We start from the raw sequence: 15,091 nt of genomic DNA on the forward strand, positions 1-15,091 counted from the left end.
GTGAGCAGGACCAGACACACAATCTTACAGGTGAGGTAAAGAATTTTGATAGTCCTCTGTGTTCCTCAGGGAAATCCATGAAGGGTTTTCAGCAGAAAATTACATGACTTAATTTACATTTTTAAAAGGTTTGCTGGTTGCTCTGTGGTAGATGGGTTTAATGGATGCTGTGGTGGAAACAGAGAAACCAGTTTAGAGGAGACTTAATTGATAGGGACTTGAGGATAGGCATTGTGGCAGTGAAAGGAGTTAGAAGCATGGATGTTGATGGATTGAATGTAGATAGTTAGGGTGAAGGAAAAGGGAGAAGAAAGATTCCTGGCTATCTGACTTAACAATTGTGTGATTTTCACTGTGTGGAGTAAGAAGGAGGAGTGTATTAGTCTGCCGGGATTGCCATAACAAAATACTGCAGAATATGTCTCTTACACAGCAGAAATTTATTTTGTCAGAATTTTGGAAGCCAGAAGTCCAAGATCATAGTTCTGGCTAATTTGGTTTCTCATGAGGACTGTCTTCCTGGCTTGCAGACAGCTGCCTTCTCACTGTGTCCTCACATGGCCTTTCCTCGATGTGTACACATGGAAAGAAAGAGAGCAGGTGAATGCAAGCTCTCTTTTTATAAGACCACTAATTCTGTCAGATCACAGCCCCACTCTTATGACCTCATTTATAATTTAGACTTTGTTACCTATTAGATGCCATGTCTCCAAGTACAGTTACATTGGGGTTAGGGCTTAAACATCTGAATTTGTGGGGGACACAATTCAGTCCACAGCAGGGAGGAGCGGGTTTGGTGAATACATAGGAACAGACAGAAACGCCTGTGAATCAGTCAGGTAGATATGTAAAGTTAGATATCAGATACATGGGTCTGGTTCAGAGAAGTTTGCATGGTCATTTGCACATAGCAAAGTTTAAAGCACTGAGAATGGATGGGTTCATTTCAAGAGTGTGTAGAGAAAGGAGAATGTGTTATATCCCATTCTTAAGAATTGGGGGGTAGGGAGGGTTTGCTATGTCAGTTATTGTGGAGACATTGGTAAAATGACAGAAACAGGTTCATGTGGCAACTTGAGAGTCATTGGTGACTTTGGCAAGAGCAGTTTCAGTGAAATAGTGAGGATTGAAACCAGTTTAGGTGGATTAAATGGTAAATGAGATGTAAGAAAGTAGTGACTGGATATGGAAAATTCCTTAAAAAGAGTAACATATTTGATTGATCAGCCACTCATTCCTCAAATATTTTGGGGGCATCTACTGTATGTTGCACTGTTCTACATGTTAGAGGTAGGCCTATGAATAAAACAGGCAAAGATCTGCTCTCCTGGAGCTTGCCGTCTGATGAAAGGAGACAGATAATAAGCAAGTATATAGTACCTTAGAGTGTTTAAGTGCTGTGGAGAACAATAAAGCTGTGTAAGAGGGATGGAGTTCTATTTTATAGGTAAAATAGGGCCTCTCTAATAAAACACTGGGGTGGAGAACTGAAAGAAAAGAGAGGAAGGGAGAGGACACGCATGCCATGCAGATATCTGGAGGAAGAGCATTCCAGGCATAAGGAATAGCAAATGGAAAGGTTTTGAGGCGGGGGAATGCTGGCCAATTTGTAGAACAGCAAGGAGGTAGCCATGGAATGAGTGAACAAACGAAGGGGAAAGTGGTAGGAAGTGAGATCAGAAAGGAAGTAAAGGACCTAATCTTATAGGGCAACTGGGTAGGACATTTTCAGAGCTTTGTACTTTGAGAGAGTTTGGGAACCATTAGTTTTAATGAGAAGAGTGAAATGATTAAACTTATGTTTAGAAAGAAACCTATGGCTGGTTGATAGAGAATGTACTATGGGAACAAGGTGCATTCTCAGTAAGTATTGCCTATTATTGTTACTTTTGTTGAAAGTGCAATACAATCTAGGCTGCCTAGGTTTGAATCCCAACTCTGCTGCTAATAAGCTGGATGAGTTTAAACAAGTTTAATTGCTTAACTACTCTTTTTCTCAATTCTCTCAGTTGTAAAATAAGGAAAATGAGAGTACTGACCTCATATGGTTGTGTAAGGATCAAACAAGTTAAAACTAAAAGGTACTTAGGACAGTCCCTAGCACGTAGTAAGAATTTGTTATTATAATAAGACTATTACTATGGTGATGATTGAATGTAATTTCCCATTGATTTGTCAGTTTCTTCTACTAGACTGAACTCCCTGAATGTGGGGATCATGAGTAATCATCTTCACATCCTTATTTCCTAGCACAGCACCTAGAACCAAATGACTAAGAGAGTGTTTTAAAATTTATATATACATTTTTCAACTTTATTGTAATTTACTGAAAAAAAAAAAGACATGCACATTCTAAAAAATTTAAACCATTCAGAAGTACATAAAGTTACAAGAATCCTTTCTCCTTAATTCCACCTGCATTAGAAACCAACCACTCTTAACAGTTTGGTATGTATTCTTCCAAACTTTTATTCTTTCATTCTATTGTTATACAAAAATATATATATATATATATATATATATATATATATATATGTGATCATCGTATTATATTTTTAAGGTGATTAATTTCTGGAAGCAGCAAGAAAATTAAATACTGTTCTAAGGAGAATAACATAATGAGTAATATGACTATTCATGTCTTGAATAGATCAAAAAAGTTCAGTCCATTTGGGAGTAGTATCTTCAAGTTTAGGTCAACTGTAGATAAACCCTAGACCTGAGGACATAAGAGAAAGCTGTTCATTCCATGAGTCTGCAGGAAGTTTTACCTTCACATCTTCAAACATGAAATCTGAGTTAGTCTTAAGCCCTATTGACTAGAAATTCATCTTCAGAACCAAATCCCCATAACCCAGATCAGTCTAAGTCAGGATCTGACCCATTTCAAATAAATCCAATGGCTTTTATGTTCTGTGTTTTATTTTTTTTATTATTCTTATTGATTTTAGTGAGTTTATCCTGTCCCTTTGGGAAGAGTTTTTGCCCTACTGTAGCTCTTCATAATGTGCTTCAAAGCATTATTTGTATGATATAGATTACTAGAATTCATTCAAACTATAGGGGAAAAAAATGTAGTAACATTTGGTTAGTAATTTTGTTTCTTCTTTCTGAATAGATGACATCACCAGAGCAAAAGATCTCGACCTTAAACCCTGTTTCTACTTTTTCTTTGAACTCAAGAGATGAAGACTTTGTGCTAGAATTCTCTACGGAGTCCCTGAAAGCAAGAACTTTACCTGGTGACCTTTACTTCCTCAGCTTAGACAGTTGCTACCCTGCTGCTCTAATAATACTTATATGTGTAAAATGAAGTTTTTTATTTGAGAAATTGTCACTAAACTAAAAATATCTTGAAACCAGATTCAGTGTCATCCCCCTCAATCCTTCCCACACCACTTTTCTATTTGAGATGGCTCTTACTTCCAAATACAGTACACCCTTCTAACTCTCAGGTCCTTCTTCTCCTCTCAACTTCTCATGACAGACCTCTGCAAATGTCTTCCATCATTGCAGTACTTCTCACAGCTGTAACTCCAGAGTCGGGCCCCTCTGTAGTGCCCTCCCCTCCCAGGGAATGATTCATTGTGAATGTCTGATTTACACCATTGGTTGACTTTGGTATAACCTCTTAGTTTCCCCTTTTTTGCTTTGGGATCCTGGCAAAATCAGGGAACTCTTCCAACTGTTGCTACCACAGTTGCATTCTCAGATCTCTGTGTTTTTATACATTTTAAGTCTTCCCCTATGAGTAATTTCCTGCTTCTTGATAAGTACAGTACATTCTGTAGGATTCTTTCCACTAACTTTTCTTTCCCTCTCTCTTTTCTTGAAATCTCACCAACGTATCTTCCCTGATTCCAAAGTTATGTTGGGTAAAGGATGAAGTTGTAGGTAATTTTGGGGAGTGGACGATATAAAAAAAAGAACAAAAAAACCCCACCAACTTTGTAATGTGAATGGGTAGTTGGGTTGAAGAAGGTTTAGTGGGTATGGCTAGTAGAGGAAGCAAGGTAGGGAAAAGTCAGTATGGGAGGAGTGGGTATCGAAAACAAATGAAGTGACAATGGAATAATAGATGATTTTCATAGTTAAAGCATGAATCTTACTCTTGATTTCTTAATTTTTTATTCAAGTATGATTAACATGTAGTGTTATATTAGTTTCAGGTGTATAGTGTAATGATTTAACAACTGTAGACATTTCTCAGTGCTTATCAAGATAAGTGTACTCTTAATCCCTTTATCTCTTTCCCTCCTCCTCCTGCCCACTTCCCCTCTGGAAACCACCAGTTTATTCTCTGTATGTTAGAGTCTGTTTTTTTATCTCTGTTTTTCTTTGTTCATTTGATTCTTAAATTCCACATATGGGTGAAATAATATATTTGTCTTTCTCTGACTTATTTCACTTAGGATTATACCCTGTAGGCCCATCCGTGTTGTTACAAATGGCAAGATTTCATTTTTTTATGGCTGAGTAATATCCCATTGTGTTTGTGTGTGTGTTGTGTGGGTAGGTATGTACTACCTCTTCTTTATCCATCCACGAATGGATACTTGGGTTGCTTCCATATCTTACCTATTGAAAACAATGCTGCAGTAGACATAGGGGTGCATATATCTTTTCAAATTAATGTTTTCATTTTCTTTGGGTAAATACCCAGCAGTGGAATTACTAGATCATATGGTAGTTCTATTTTCAATTTTTTGAGGAATTCCATACTGTTTTCCATAGTTGCTGCACCAATTTGCATTCCCACCAACAGTGCAGTGTTCTCTTTTCTCCACATCCTTGCCAACACTTGTTATTTCTTGTCTTTTTGATTTTGGCCATTCTGACAGGTGTAAAGTGATATCTCATTGTAATTTTAATTTGCATTTCCCTGATGATTAGTGAACATTTTTACATGTGTCTATTGGTCATCTGTATGTCTTTGGGAGAATGTCTCTTCTGGTCCTCTGCCTATTTTATTTTATTTATGTTATATTATTTTTGAGAGAGCAAGAGAGAGAGGGAGTGAGCGAGAACGGGGGAGGGGCAGAGAGAGAGGGAGACAAAAGATCTGAAGCAGGCTTGGCGATGACAACGCAGAGCCTGGTGTGGGGCTCAAACTCACGAACCATGAGATTATGACCTGAACCAAAGTTGGACCCTTAACTGACTAAGCCACCCAGGTGTCTTGGTTCCTCTGCCCATTTTAATCAGATTATTGGCTTTTTTTGGTGTTGAGTCATATAAGTTGTTTATATATTTGGGATATTAATCCCTTATCTGATATATCGTTTGCAAATATCTTCTTCCGTTCAGTAGGTTGCCTTTTTCTTTTGTTAATGGTTTCCTTCACTGTGCAAAAGCTTTATTTTGGTGCGGTCCCAATAGTTTAATTTTGCTTTTGTTGCCCTTGCGTGGGGAGACCTATCTAGGAAAATGTTTCTATGGCCAGTGTCAAAGAAATTACTGTCTATGTTCTTTTCTAGGAGTTTTATGACATCAGGTCTCACATTTAGGTCTTTAATCCATTTTGAGTTTATTTTTGTGTCTTGTGTAAAAAAGTGGTCCAGTTTTATTCTTTTGCATGTAGCTCTCCAGTTTTCCCAGCACCATTTGTTGAAGAGATTGTCTTTTCTCAATTGTATATTCTTGCCTCCTTTGTTGTATGACCATAAGTGTGGGCTTATTTCTGGACACTACTCTGTCCCTTGATCTATACGTCTATTTTTGTGCCAATCTTTTACTCTTTAATGATGTTTTAACTTTTCTGTCAGTGTTGCTTGATTGGCTTGTTAGAATTATAAAATAACACTATAAAAGAATATCATTTGCTCACTTACTGCTCTACTACCTACCCAAATGATCCCCAAAGTTTATTTCCAACAAATATTAACTCTGTCAAGAAGGTACATTATTATAAAATAGGAAACCATAGCATTGTCAGATAAAAACGTTAAGCTTATATAGCTCCCATGCGGTATTATTTATTCATTTATTTATTGAACAAATATTTATTATTGCTTTTTACATTTTAGGAATATATTTATTATTAATACTGCTGACAGAAGGAATTCTAAAACTCAGCCAAAATCTAGTTTAGGAGAATTATACTCTTACCACATACCAATAGATCAGAATAAAGCTAACTATCTTCTTTACCCTGAAGGTTAACATATCACTTCATGGGTATAGTAAATATAAAGGAAGTTACAGTCACATAGATAAATAAACCGTGAACTTCAGTCTCTGGAGTAGGAATATACAATTAAGAACAAAAAACCAGTTCTCAGTTCATGTCCTGTCTCTGCCAGTTGATAGTCATGTTACCTCTAGGCCTTGGCAATCTCATCTGTAAAATGAGAATAATAAATCCCTTCATGGTTGTAAAGTACTTTGAAAAGTTAAGTGCTATGTAAATATAATCTAGTGATTGGTGGTGGTGGGTTGGGGGGAATCTTAGCTAAGGGAAAAAGAAAAAGGGAAGGATTTCAAATGCATTAACCTTAAAAAAGTTTGAGTCTCTTGAGCTTTGAAATCTTCATTTTTTTGAGACTAAAATCATTAAAAATATTTTATTATGAAAAAGGAACTAAAATTACCTATTTTTTGTTTTTTGTTTTTTTGTTTGTTTTGGCAAGGCAAGTCGTTACTTTTTCTTTCTTGTATAGATAGCTTACTGGTTTTTAGAGCCTAGTTGATGGCCATAATACATTTTTATTTAATCAGCTCTTTTTTTTTTTTTTTTTTCCAGTTATCAAAAAACCCAGTTCTCTGGGGAATAAGAACTTTCAAAGGCTTCCATTAGTAAGTAGAACCCGAGTTCCACTTATTACTTTGCCACGTGTTGATAGGTCACCTGATTTAGATTCTCGTTCATACGACATCATCTGTGACAGGCAAGAATCTTCTGGTTCCCCCATATTCAACTTGTGTGAAAAGTCAGCGGTTCTTTCTTTTAGCTTTGGACTTGACAGCCAAAGTGAAACTTCCTTCTCTAAAGAATCCAGAGAAGTGACTCCAAAGGATGTTTTACTTCTCAATAATATATCTACTCAAAGCAAGTGGCTGAAATATCAAAACATACCCCAGTGCAACTTGACTACTCTAAATGTAGTTGATAAAGTAACAGATGGCTTCTTTGCTGAGGTTGTTTCTGGGACACATTGTAGTGACATAGGTGAAAGACAGAGTGATGCTGTGAATGAAAGCTCCATGCATTTGCAAATGATAAAAGACATGCTCCATCAGCAGCAACAGGATTTTAGCAGTCAGGATTTGATTTCCAGAAAGAAAGCACTGTCTTTGAATTTAAAGCAGACTACCAAGACTGAGAAAATTCACAATGTGTTAGGAGAGTCTGCCTGCTGCAACTACAGTGTAACAGGAGATTTACAGGTGAGGAAATGAGCCAATGTATCTTGGTGCATTGTTTCCAATAGTTAGTGTTTGAATTTCAACAAAAGAATTACCAAAATCATATAGGAGCAATGATTTTACTTTTAGAGCTAATGACTTCTTTTTTTGAGTTTTATAGAACTCTAGCTATAGTCATATCTTCTTTGACTTAAAATCTTACCTAGTTGTTATGAGCATTAAAAGAAATTATGTGGTATCTGGCACGTAATAGGTACTTAATAAATGATAGCTCCAACTGTTTCCACTTCTGCCACTATTACTGTGTTGTTTTCATTTTTCACTGTCAGCTCAATTTTGCCGATCAGATCATGATTAGGGTAAAGTTACATCTTATACATTGGTTTTGCAAAATTCTATTGTAGTTGTAACCGGAAATAGAAACACATAATGATACCATTCACATCAGCTAAGTTTTTCCTAGAAAAAAGTTTTTACAAACTTATTAAGAGGCAGACCAGAAATGGTTTTGTTTTTTTTTAATGTTCATTTATTTTTGAGAGAGAGAGGGTAAGTGGGGGAGGGGCAGAGAGACAAGGGAACAGAGGATCCAAAGCGAAATCTGCCCTGGCAGCAGTGGGCCCAATATGGGGCTCAAACTCATGAGTCATGAGATCATGATCTGAGCTGAAGTTGAATACTCAACCGACAGAGCCACCCAGGTGCCCCACGTTTAGTCGTATTTATATGATTAAAAGTGCGATGCATAGCCATTCTTGCTATACTTGATATCTCATTTAAAATGAGAAAATGAAGAGCGCCTGGGTGGCTCAGTCGATTGAGCATCTGACTCTTGATATCAGCCGGGTCATGATCCCAAGGTCATGGAATGGAACCCTGCATCCAGCTCTGCGCTGAGCATACAGCTTGCTTAAGATTCTCTGTCTCTCTCCCTCCCTCTGCCCTGCTCCCTTGCTTGTGCTCTCTTTCTCTAAAATACTACTACTACTACTACTAATAATAATAATAATAAAATCAGAAAATGATTTTCAAGGATTCTGAAAAATCAAAAAAATGTGGTAAACATATCTGTAGAAAATAATTTACTCATTAGTAGACAGTATTTTTCTGGAGTTGTTATAATAACTTGAATTATTCCATTTCAGGAGATAAGTGGCTCTGAGCTGTGCTTCCCAAGTGGGCAGAAAATAAAATCTGCTTATCTTCCCCAAAGGCAAATTCATATACCGGCTGTTTTTCAGTCTCCTGCTCATTATAAGCAAATTTTTACATCTTGTCTCATAGGTATGACTTATCTTCCTATTTTATTATAATTGGTTGCTGCTTAATGTAAGTAGGATATCTGTGAGAAAACATAGTATCTTATATTGTGAACTTTCATATTAAATTCTCTACTTGAGATTTGTTATTTTCCATATGTCCATTCCAGTTTTCAACAGTAACTTATATTCTAATTTCAGGTCAAATTGAGTGTCAAAAGTAGGAAATGATAGTATTATCTTTCACAAGTTAGAATTTTTCATTAAAAAAAAATGTTTACTTATTTATTTTTTAGAGAGAGAGAGAGCAGGGTAGGGGCAGAGAGGGAGAGGGGCAGGGCTGTTAGCATGGAGCCTGATGCTGGGCTCAAACTCACAAACCATGAAATCATGACCTGAACTGAAATCAAGAGTCAGCAGTTCAACTGACTGAGGCACCCAAGCACCTCTTCATTTTTTTTTTATTAAACTAGAAGTGTTACTGGGGTGCCTGGATGGCACAATTTAATTTTAAAAAATAATAATAACAACTAGAAGTGTTACAGATGGTTTTGTTAAGAAATTTTAAGTATGATGCATGATTAGTTTTGATTGTTTTGTTGTACAAGGGCAAAACTTGCCTTTAAAAAAATGAATATTAGTGTTAGATTATAGATTACTGTTAAAAGTCATTTTCAAACTTAGCTAACAGTACACAGGATACAAACACAAACTTATTTTGTATTTAATTTTCATCTGTATTTATATATATACACACATATATATACATATACATATATATATATTTTTTTTTTTGTAGAACATCTAAATATATTGCTGTTTGGATTGGCACAGAGGTTGCACAAAGCTCTTTCAAAAGTTGACATATCATTTTACACATCACTAAAGAGAGAGAAACTGAAAATGTAGAAAGTAATGTGCCATCCTGCCATCATCATCAACCTGCAAAACTTGTCACGGTTAAAAAGGAAGGTCCAAATAAGGTATTGTTCCCTGATACTCACCGGTTGCCCCACCGAATACTTGTCTTGTAGAAAATTTAGGTACCTATTGCTTTATGACCGGCTTTGTTAAAGAGCAGGTCCTGATTAGGAGCCTTCTACTTGAGGTATTAGTAACTAACCTACAGTAAACTCCCAGTAATTTTTATTAAAAGATGATCTGTGTTCTAGGATATAAAAGTATGAGTTAAGATAATCCTTCAGATTGCCTGTGAATCTATTGCATAGTGGTAGCTGGAGACAGAAACATAAAAATAAATTTTATGTAATAGTATAATTGATAGAATAGGAAGGATATGCCCAAGTTACAGTGAGAACACTGAGGAGGAATATGTCCCAACCTGAGATCTTAGAGAATGCAGAGATGAGCCTGAAGAAGTGAAAGTTAGTGTAGTCTCCTGTATGAGCCCCAGTACGAGTAATAGATAAGGCCTGAGGAATGTAAAAGCAAACTGATTTAATTTACATTGCTGATAACATATTATTATGGAAGATGTCAAGTTAGTAAAATGTTTATGTATTGCATACGTACATTGAGATTTAAATTTAGGCGTCAAAGGCAAGAATTTGTAAATAATATTATAACCATAGAATAAAATATTATAGAGCCATCAAAAGTCTTTTTTTTCTTTTTAAGATAATTTGATGACATGGTTGTCATGCATACAGCATGTTATTGTGTTAGGTTATATTAGGTTATGGAATAGAAAACACATCATCATCTGAGTTTTACTTTTTTTAAAAAAAACAGTGTATGTGTGTGTCCTTGTGCGCACACACACTTATGTGAGTGACAAAAAAGGCCAAAAAGAAATGCACAAGATGTTTCTTGTAGTTGTTTCTGGGTAGCCTTCAGGGTGTCTATGGTGAACATTTTAAATTGGAGAAACAAAAAATTTTATTTTTCAAATAAGCTTATGTTCTCAGAATAATGTAATTTTCTGATAAAGAGAAATGTCAACTAAGTGGTTTTAAATTTTAATTTGTTGTTTAGTATTAATAAAAAGGTTAACTTGTATGATGAATAATTTATTGGAGCACATTAATGCCAAGCACCTTTTTATAGAAGTCTTGACAAACATAATACAAAAATAGTAAAATATAAAATTTTTCTTACTCAATTGCAATATCTTTTTCCTCTTAGGGTCGTCTCTTTTATACCTGTGATGGACCCAAAGCCAACCGATGTAAATTTTTCAAGTGGCTTGAAGAAGTGACCCCAGGATATTTAACAAAGGAAGCCTCTCTAACTAGCATGGTTTTAAGTGATATAAAGAGTATTGGCTTATACTTAAGAAGTCAAAAGATACCCCTCTTTGAGGAATGCCAGCTTTTGGTGAGGTATGCTTTGGTAGCAAATAATGCCTGTAATTAATTATTATATCAGAAAATAATAACCTCATATGATTGTTATCAGTTTTAAAAGATATTGAGATAGGTAAATTATCTGAAAGATAGAGTACCTCAGGTTTTCTAACTTTAAAATGGAAATAATTTTCTAAAGCTATTTTTAGACAATCATTTTTATTTTATTTTTTTTTTTTTTTCAACGTTTATTTATTTTTGGGACAGAGAGAGACAGAGCATGAACGGGGGAGGGGCAGAGAGAGAGGGAGACACAGAATCGGAAACAGGCTCCAGGCTCTGAGCCATCAGCCCAGAGCCTGACGCGGGGCTCGAACTCCCGGACCGCGAGATCGTGACCTGAGCTGAAGTCGGACGCTTAACCGACTGCGCCACCCAGGCGCCCCTAGACAATCATTTTTATATATAGTCACAATCCTTAGGAAACCCTGTTGAACAAACCACAAGAATAATTTTTGTCAGTGCAGGATAATAGGTAGCCTAACTAGTTAGTTTTATAGGATAATAGAATGCTACAATTTGGAAACATGTCCTATAAAAGTGGGATTATCCAAAAAGTAGCTATAATGAACATGTGCATCATAATTTAATAACATCTTTGGGGAGTTTATACATGCCTGCATTCTTCTAAGGACTTTGCATGTATTATTTCATTTAATCGTCATAATAACCTATAAGATACGGAAATAATGGGGATGATTTATTACAGTTATTGAAGCTGAGATACTCTATCTTTTGTGTACTTTTTCAATACTTGTCCTGGCTTAGTCTCTCTTTCTTTTTTTTTTTTTTTAATTTTTTTTTTTTAATTTTTTTTAACGTTTATTTATTTTTGAGACAGAGAGAGAGCATGAACGGGGGAGGGTCAGAGAGGGAGACACAGAATCTGAAACAGGCTCCAGGCTCCGAGCTGTCAGCACAGAGCCCGACGCGGGGCTTGAACTCACGGACCGCAAGATCATGACCTGAGCCGAAGTCGGCCGCCCAACCGACTGAGCAACCCAGGCGCCCCTTAATTTTTTAAATGTTTTATTTATTTTTGAGACAGAGAGACAGAACGTGAGCGGGGGAGGGGCAGAGAGAGAGCAAGACACAGAATCCGAAGCAGGCTCCAGGCTCTGAGCTGTCAGCACAGAGCCCGACACGGGGCTTGAACTCACAAACCGTGAGATCATGACCTGAGCCAAAGTTGGACACTTAACCGACTGAGCCACCCAGGTGCCTCTGGCTTACTCATTTTAAAACTAATGATAATTCAGGGCGCCTGGGTGGCTCAATCAGTTGAGCATCTGACTTCAGCTCAGGTCATGATCTTGTAGTTTATGAGTTTGAGCCCCACATTGGGCTTGCTGCTGTCAGCCTGCCAGTGTGGAGCCAGCTTCGGATCCTGTGTCCCTTCTTTCTGCCCCTCCCTCACTTGTGCTCCTCTCTCTCAAAAAATAAATAAAACATTAAAAAAAATAAAACTAATGATTCTGTGAGGGTTGCTATTTTCTTCCTATTTTTTTATTTTTTGTCCATGGATGAAAGTATATAAACATACACTCACTCTGGTTCCCTCCTTTTAATGCTATATTTTAAAGATGAAAAAAAAAATGTACTTTCAAACTTATAAAGTCCTGGGGTTGTAATGTATTGCATGGCAACTGTTGTTAATAATACTGTATTGTATATGTAAAAGTTGCTAAGAGAGTAGATCTTAAAAGTGCTCATCACAAGGAAGGCAGTTTGTAACTCTGTGTGGTGATAGATGTTACCTAGACTTATTTTGGTGATCATTTTACCACATATATACACACACACACACATATCTCGAACCATTATATTGTATACCTAATACAATTGTTTCGATTGTTATTGACAATTACATCTCAGTAAAAATTTGTATCTTAATATTTAAATTCATTTTTGTTTTTGCTCATTTTTCAGAAAAGGATTTGACTTTCAAAGAAAACAGTATGGCAAACTAAAGAAGTTTACAACTGTAAATCCTGAATTTTATAGTGAACCTAAAAGCAAACTTTATCTTAAGCTGAGTCGGAAGGAAAGTTCTTCAACTTATAGTAAAAGTAAGTTGACCTGGTCATGATGGTGACAGAGTCTACCCTTGTATCTCAGTTACATTCAGCTCTGCAAATTCTTTACATTAAAGAAGGTTTATAAAGTACTGTTTAATAGTAGCATATACTCTGAGTTATTATATAAGAGTTATTATGTAATAAATTATACCATTTCCAAAAAGCGTATTTTAAAATTTTAGTTTATTATTGTTATTTTTTAAATTAAAAAATATTTATTCATTTTTGAGGGTGAAAGAGACAGAGCATGAGGGGGGAGGGGCAGAGAGAGAAGGAGACACACACAGCACAGAGCCCGATGCAGGCCTCAAACTCACGGAATGCGAGATCATGACCTGAGCTGAAGTCAGACTCTTAACTGACTGAGCTACCCAAGTGTCCCTAAAATTTTAGTTTTAGTCCCTAAAAATTTTATTAAAGGCTAACAAAATCTATTTAATTTTGTTTAGAAAAAGTATACTAGCTTCTTACCATTATATAAATAAGTATATTTGATTCAGCTGTACTCTGACCTAATATCAAAAATAAACTGAAAATGTGGGCACCTGGGTGGCTCAGTCAGTTAAGCATCTAATGCGTGGTTTTGGTTCAGGTCATGATCTCACAGTTTGTGGGTTCAAGCCCTGTGTCGGGTTCCAGCTTGGGATTCTTTCTCTCCCTCTCTTTATGCCACTCCCCGCTCACAGTCCTCTCTCTCTTCTTTTTTCACTCTTTGTCTCAAATAAGAGAATAAACTTTAAAAAAATAAACTGAAAATGTAATGACTTTATTGACACTTCTGTCATTGTCTGCACAATTTGACAGGACTAGACCACCAGTTTTAGAGAATTGGAAATAAAATCCTTAAAAGAATTTTTTTTTTTCCTAAGGAGCTTAGATGCACTAAATTGGGTTCATCATTATCTTTGGTTTCATGACCTACTCATATCATTGGTCCTCACCTAGAGTGCTTTGATTATTTAGTTACTTAAAATGTAATTATCTGTGAATCTACAAACTGAGGCAAAATCAAGTACCTTTATAGCTACCTACATTTAACCCACTAACTCATCTGGCTGTCTCCTAACCTAAGGTAATTATCATTTCATCCCTGTGTTCATCAGCATCTTGCTCCTCTTTGTTTATAAGTTTATAGAAATGAATTCCTCAAGAGCGTACAGTTAACCATTGAGCAAAATAGGTTTGAACTGTGCGGATCCACTTATACATCGATCTTTAAAATATATACAGTACAGTATTGTAACTATAATTTCTCTTATGACTTTCTTAATAAAGTTTTCTTTTTTGTTTCTTTATTGTAAGAATACAATAGATAACTCATATAACATACAAAGTATTTGTTAATTGACTGTTTATGCCATCTGTAAAGTTCTGGTCAGTAGGCTATTATTAGTAGATAAGTCTTTAGGGAGTCAAAAGTTATACGTAGATTTTTGACTATGGGAAGTTAGCACCTCTAACCTCCATATTGTTCAGGAGTCAATTGTAATTTAAATTTTTTTTTTAAACATTATTAAAGTGATATAAATCTGTAATCTTTTGGAGTTTATCTTTTTCACTTAGTGACATATCATTGCAATATAGACATTTTATTGATGTTGATCTGAAATCTAGAGTGTAGATTACTTGCTTGACTGCTATATCAATTTATTTTGTAAATGTGCCACAGTTTTATTCATTCACTCTTCCACTGATGGGAATTTTGGTTTCTAAGTTTTGCCACTGTGAGCAGTATGCTACATATATTCTTGTACTGTCTTATAGATGTGCAACAGCTTCTTTTGGATATAATTCTAAGAATGAAAATGCCCACACCTTCAGGTTGTAGTGCCAAAGTCATTTCTGAAGTGGTTACATCAGCTTGTCTTCTACTATCTTGCATCAGCCTGATCAAATGGGTGTAAAAGGATCTCACTGTGGTTTCAGTTTGCATTTCTCTGCTCACCAGTGGTGTCAAACAGCTCTTCATGTGTTTTTTGCTTATGTATTGTTGTTTCTTACCCATTTTATTATTTGTAATCTT

The 15,091-nt window shown here is 35.9% G+C and overlaps 1 protein-coding gene across 1 annotated transcript in view; it reads left to right on the plus strand.

The window, feature by feature from the left end:
- ZGRF1 (zinc finger GRF-type containing 1) overlaps positions 1-15,091 on the plus strand; it is an 82,826-nt gene that overhangs the window by 35,394 nt on the left and 32,341 nt on the right. The window contains 7 exon segments of the mRNA XM_032593068.1: positions 3,119-3,269; positions 6,743-7,386; positions 8,511-8,649; positions 9,424-9,522; positions 9,525-9,607; positions 10,770-10,966; positions 12,920-13,059. Of these exon segments, the coding sequence (XP_032448959.1) occupies positions 3,119-3,269; positions 6,743-7,386; positions 8,511-8,649; positions 9,424-9,522; positions 9,525-9,607; positions 10,770-10,966; positions 12,920-13,059 (1,453 nt within the window).

The sequence above is a fragment of the Lynx canadensis genome, chromosome B1, assembly GCF_007474595.2.
Source record: "Lynx canadensis isolate LIC74 chromosome B1, mLynCan4.pri.v2, whole genome shotgun sequence".
Classification (NCBI taxonomy): domain Eukaryota; kingdom Metazoa; phylum Chordata; class Mammalia; order Carnivora; family Felidae; genus Lynx; species Lynx canadensis.